General features: G+C 40.7%; 1 protein-coding gene across 1 annotated transcript; it reads left to right on the forward strand.

Moving 5' to 3' along the window:
* Positions 1 to 2,854: 2,854 nt before the first annotated feature.
* On the forward strand, positions 2,855 to 5,093 carry LOC139744485 (heme-binding protein 2-like). Its single transcript, XM_071654919.1, has 4 exons — positions 2,855 to 2,998; positions 3,661 to 3,790; positions 4,062 to 4,242; positions 4,916 to 5,093. The coding sequence occupies exons 1-4, from the start codon at positions 2,855 to 2,857 to the stop codon at positions 5,091 to 5,093; spliced, it is 633 nt and encodes a 210-aa protein (XP_071511020.1).

Here is a 5,093-nt window from a genome sequence, read left to right on the forward strand (position 1 = left end):
GCCGGCTATTGTCTGGCAACAATCATTCAATTATCCTTTGAGTGTATCACAAGAACAAGTTCCAGTGGGTTTCAGGAGGTTATTTTTCCAGCTATAAATAGGCTAGTCTAGCTGGTAAAATTGGGTCTTTGAGGGCGTCTGGCGGCTACCCCCCCCCCCCCCCCACCACCACCATTTAAAACGTCTGGCAACGGTCATGCATATATCCTGTAAATGTAAAGAACAAGTTCCAGTGGGTTTCACAAGGTTACTTGTTCAGCTAGGCAAGCCTAGCTGGAAAAAGTTTGGTCTTTAAGGGCGTCTGGCGGCTACCCCCCACCACTTAAAACGTCTGGCAATGGTCATTCATTTATCCTGTAAGTGTAACGAACAAGTTCCAGTGGGTTACATTAGGTTACTTTTTCAGCTAGGCTAGCCTAGCTGGAAAATTTTGGGTCTTTAAGGGCGTCTGGCGGCTACCCCCCACCACTTAAAACGTCTGGCAATGGTCATTCATTTATCCTGTAAGTGTAACGAACAAGTTCCAGTGGGTTTCATGAGGTTACTCTTTCAGCTAGGCTAGCCTAGCTGGAAAAATTTGGGTCTCTAAGGGCGTCTGGCGGCTACCCCCCACCACTTAAAACGTCTGGCAATGGTCATTCATTTATCCTGTAAGTGTAACGAACAAGTTCCAGTGGCTTTCATGAGGTTACTTTTTCAGCTAGGCTAGCCTAGCTGGAGTTGGGCCTTTAAGAGCGTCTGGCGGCTACCCCCCACCACTTAAAACGTCTGGCAATGGTCATTCATTTATCCTGTAAGTGTAACGAACAAGTTCCAGTTGTTTTCATGGGGTTACTTTTCCAGCTAGGCTAGCCTAATTTTGGGGGGTCCTTTCTGTGGCTCTCCTGGCCACACCCACCACCGATGACCAGCCAGACGTGCATTTCCATACTCAGGGGCATACGTACTAAATTGCTATACACATAAAAATTGGTAACCTTTTCAGCTAGGCTGACCCCCGCTGGCTCCCGGACTATATACCCACAGGTAAGTAAATCTGCAGAGCAACCATTAGAGCTAAATAAGTAACCAATGTAAGCTGCTGCTATATTCGGCCGGTCGAATGAACTCCATAAGTACTGAAATTCCCAATTTCGTTGACATATAGATAGTAAACAGACCTTTCACTTGGGATTAAAATCGGCATCCGCACAGCATTATTATGCACTGCAATATGGAAGTGCGAAGAGTCTGTGCCACTCCATATTTTTGTCAAAAATAATCATACGGAAAGGTCTTCCCCATCTGGCTGACGGGATAAGTTGAATTGCAGTCTGCTTCCGAAACGTGCTTTTGCATCATTGTTTATTGAAGACAGTCTCATAGCGTGAGCACGATTCGTCCACCGAGAGAACGTCTGGCAATCGACGAATGGTGGCACTGTAGAATGCACAACTGATTCTTGGAGACCAAAGAGATAATAATGTCGTAGGAGCATACTACTCGGAGATTCTGAAGGCTAGAATGAGTCTATTCACGAGTTCCTAGGCCGTAGAGAGTGTCGTGAATAGCAGCACAATAATGATATCCTCTCTGGATTGATGTGCATGTACTTATTTTTTTCTTTCCCCAAAGCTCACTCTGGTGTGATTAATATAGCATGACTAATATCGAAGGTGATGCAAATTATAATGTGCCACAGTTTTCGGATTGTCCTTTGTACTGACTACAGGTACCTCTGCGACGACAATTGTTTAACAGTGATTATGTTAATCTTGATTAGGCTGGCAGCTTAATTAATACTAATAACCAAGAATTTTGCAAATATGTGATATTTTATGTTTGAAAGCCTATTCTTGCCATGCATCATTGCCAAGAAATTGATTAATACAGACAGAAGCATTTCAACTTAAGTCGTCATCATATTCTTCTCCAAAGTTTAATTATCCGGCGTGCTCACTTTGCTCGTATTTCTACCTACCACACCCTCATCCGTTTAAACTCCGTGTTGTCAATGCCAAGCTGGAAAATCACAATCATCATTTCAACAAAAACTGCGGGAGGACTGATATAATGGTCATTTTAGAATAACACAAGCGTACGAACTATAGACCAAGTTGTTTTCATTTCACGATGAGAATGGAAGAATGACCTCGACGTGTGTTTGTAAAGATTCATACCGGTCATTTTGAACAATAGCATAACCAAACATAGGACACGAGTCTTTGTAGGCTATTACAGACATTTCATACACGATAGGGATTGTGTATAGTAATTCCTTATCATTTCTGTTTCTGTTGTGATGTTTCATGTTCAGATTGAGCTAGGTGCTTTATTTCTCCTCGATAACTATTCTGCATTCGTTGCAATTCCAGCTTATATATTCATTGTATAGTCTTTATTCCTGGCATGATAAATGATGGCGTATGTAATATCATTTTCATAATTATATTTAGGTCAATAGGTTTTTGTTAGAGTACACGCAGCAATAATGTCAGAAATATACATTTAATTTATCAAAATGAATTCAATCTTATATAAGCACACCTGTTGTCGTTGACGATATTAACATAGTTATTCTTGGCAACATCGCATGACTACATAGAGACGACATTAACAATCACAATTTCTGACTAGTTATGATAATGATGATAAAGGTATGTTAATGAATGAGTTACGAATGAAATCAATAACGATTGATTTGTAATAATGATACAAACATCATGATGCCATTTATTTTGTCATGAACGCATGCATTTTAGGGACTTCGTCCATTACAGCGATCTCGTCAAACCAACATTTCAAAAGCTACGATAAGATGATTATCTTTTCGATCGCAGGTTTTTCTTCGTGGGAAAGCAAAAGACAAACAAAGATGAAGAGGATTTTGTGCCTTCTGATGGCCATGATTTCAGCCCAGGGGGTCTATGGGCGTCACGTGTTTTTCGCCACCAAGGCAAGACCAGCCTTTTGTAAAGGTCTTGACTGCCCGACGTTCAACGACCAATTCGTCGGAAAGGTGTATAAGCGCCCTCAGTACTCGGAGCAAATGTATCTTCAAAACCAACATTAGATATGTAAATAAATAAAACAGAAGAAAACACAAGCACAGACATAATCATTTTGCAATGTTTCCTATGCCTGAAATGCTCCTCCTGACTAGCAGACGGATTCATGATGCTTATAAGTGATATATATCATATTGCATAGGGCAGAATATTCTTTCCAATCGCTATTGTGATATCGTTCAATTTTCTGTCTTCTTTTCATCGCTGTCTTCCATCTCTATACTCACTGAAAAGCGCTTCCACACCAATTGCTTTCGATATGTTTACATTATAGAATCAGACTCAACTAACTAACTCAATGTTCGAATGTCTTCAAAATATAAGACATAAAGTAAGAAAGTAATTTGACTTTTTTGAACGTCTCGCTATATTGGCTTTCGCCTTCTTTATATTCATTTTTTAGCACAGTACATTGTAATACAAGTAAACTTATTAATTTATTGTTATGTGCTATGCGTTTATAACCACGTGCATCATTCTCGAAAATACAAAAGAAATATCATTTCACTTCTATTTGGCCAAACCTTAGTAAACGAACATCTTACTGCTGGTAATGAGCGAGGTGAGCCCTAGCCATTCTAAAATGATATCCATGTTATGCCTCCAAACGCAGAAGTACGAAGAGCGTCTGTACGAAGCGGCAAACTGGGTGGGGACGGAAGTTCTGGACCTGAGCTACGAACGTGCCGTGTCCCAGGGCTTTGAGCGCAACTTCCACTACATCAGCGGGAACAATACAGCTGGTAACTATACGTCGACAATTGAGAGTGATGATGATGATGATGATGATGATGATGATGATGATGACGTAATATTGACCGTCGAAACCACCAACTAGACGCGAAAAAAAATATCAGCTACAGTAGAAAAAAAAAGAAGACATTGTTATACATATATAATGAAAACCGTGTTCTAGACACATTTTAGTTCAAACATTTTCATTAATTTCGCATGGATACGTGAACACCTTCCACTCCTCTATAACTTCGATCGATGTCTTTGGTGACCATGCAGGAGAGAAGATCCCCATGACAGCCCCGGTAGCAGTGCGTATCATCCCGGGACAAGGTCCGGCCTGCAAGTCCAACTTCACCATCTATTTCTTCATCCCGCACAATATGCAGTCTGACCCGCCGCAACCTACCGAGACGGACGTTTTCATTCAGAAATTTCCGCGGCAAAGCTTCTACGTCCGGTGAGTATTAAAAGCGATGAACCAGTATCTCAAAACGTTTCTTCTTCTTCTTCTTCTTTTGATGGAGCACAAGACAAATAGTAACCAGTTTGTTAACTAGCGCTTACAACAAGAGAACAAAGTGATGACAGCGTATTTTGTTTGTACATGACGTCGAAGACCCGTAGTGATGGCCGGATATCCTGGCGAGAATAATTGATAAAAGACAATGTTTCCAAGCATGGGTCTTTGACGAAAAAAGATTGATTCAGTTCACTTCAATATTATAGTATAGTATCCGTTATCATCTTCGTCTTCTCATCCTTTGTCATCTGCATTGTTCATCATCATCATTAGCTGATTGTCATCTTTATCTTCTTCTTCTTCTGCTGTTGCTGCCTCATCATTCCTATTTTCATTTTTTAAACAAAAACTCTATAGTTTCTCGTCTTCATTCCATAGGGTTTCTCTCATCTAACGTAGCCTACCAAGTTCCTTAAAAAAAATGTGAGGTCGAATATTATAGTTGCTCCAGTTACGTTTCTGATCTTAACCTCGGTAATAGTTTGTGATAATGATAATGATGTTGATGATGTTTAAACAGGTCATTTCGGCATCATTCTCACCTCCACTCTCCATAATGTATCATCTCTTTAAAAGTTAACATTGCATCTTTATCACCTATGATATGTAGCTCCTTCTCTGGACGCGCGAGAGAAGAAGACTGGTATAAGAACGCCGATCAGCTCGGAGAAGACCTCACCTTGGACAACCGCACCTTCGAGAAGTCCTTCTACTTTACGGCTGGCTACGATTCTCCTTTTACGGTGCTGGACAGACACAACGAAGTCTGGTTTGCAGCAAAAGATTAA

The sequence above is a fragment of the Diadema antillarum genome, unplaced genomic scaffold (assembly GCF_040938485.1).
Source record: "Diadema antillarum isolate AM-2024a unplaced genomic scaffold, OU_Dant_1.0 seq00001184_RagTag, whole genome shotgun sequence".
NCBI lineage: Eukaryota > Metazoa > Echinodermata > Echinoidea > Diadematoida > Diadematidae > Diadema > Diadema antillarum.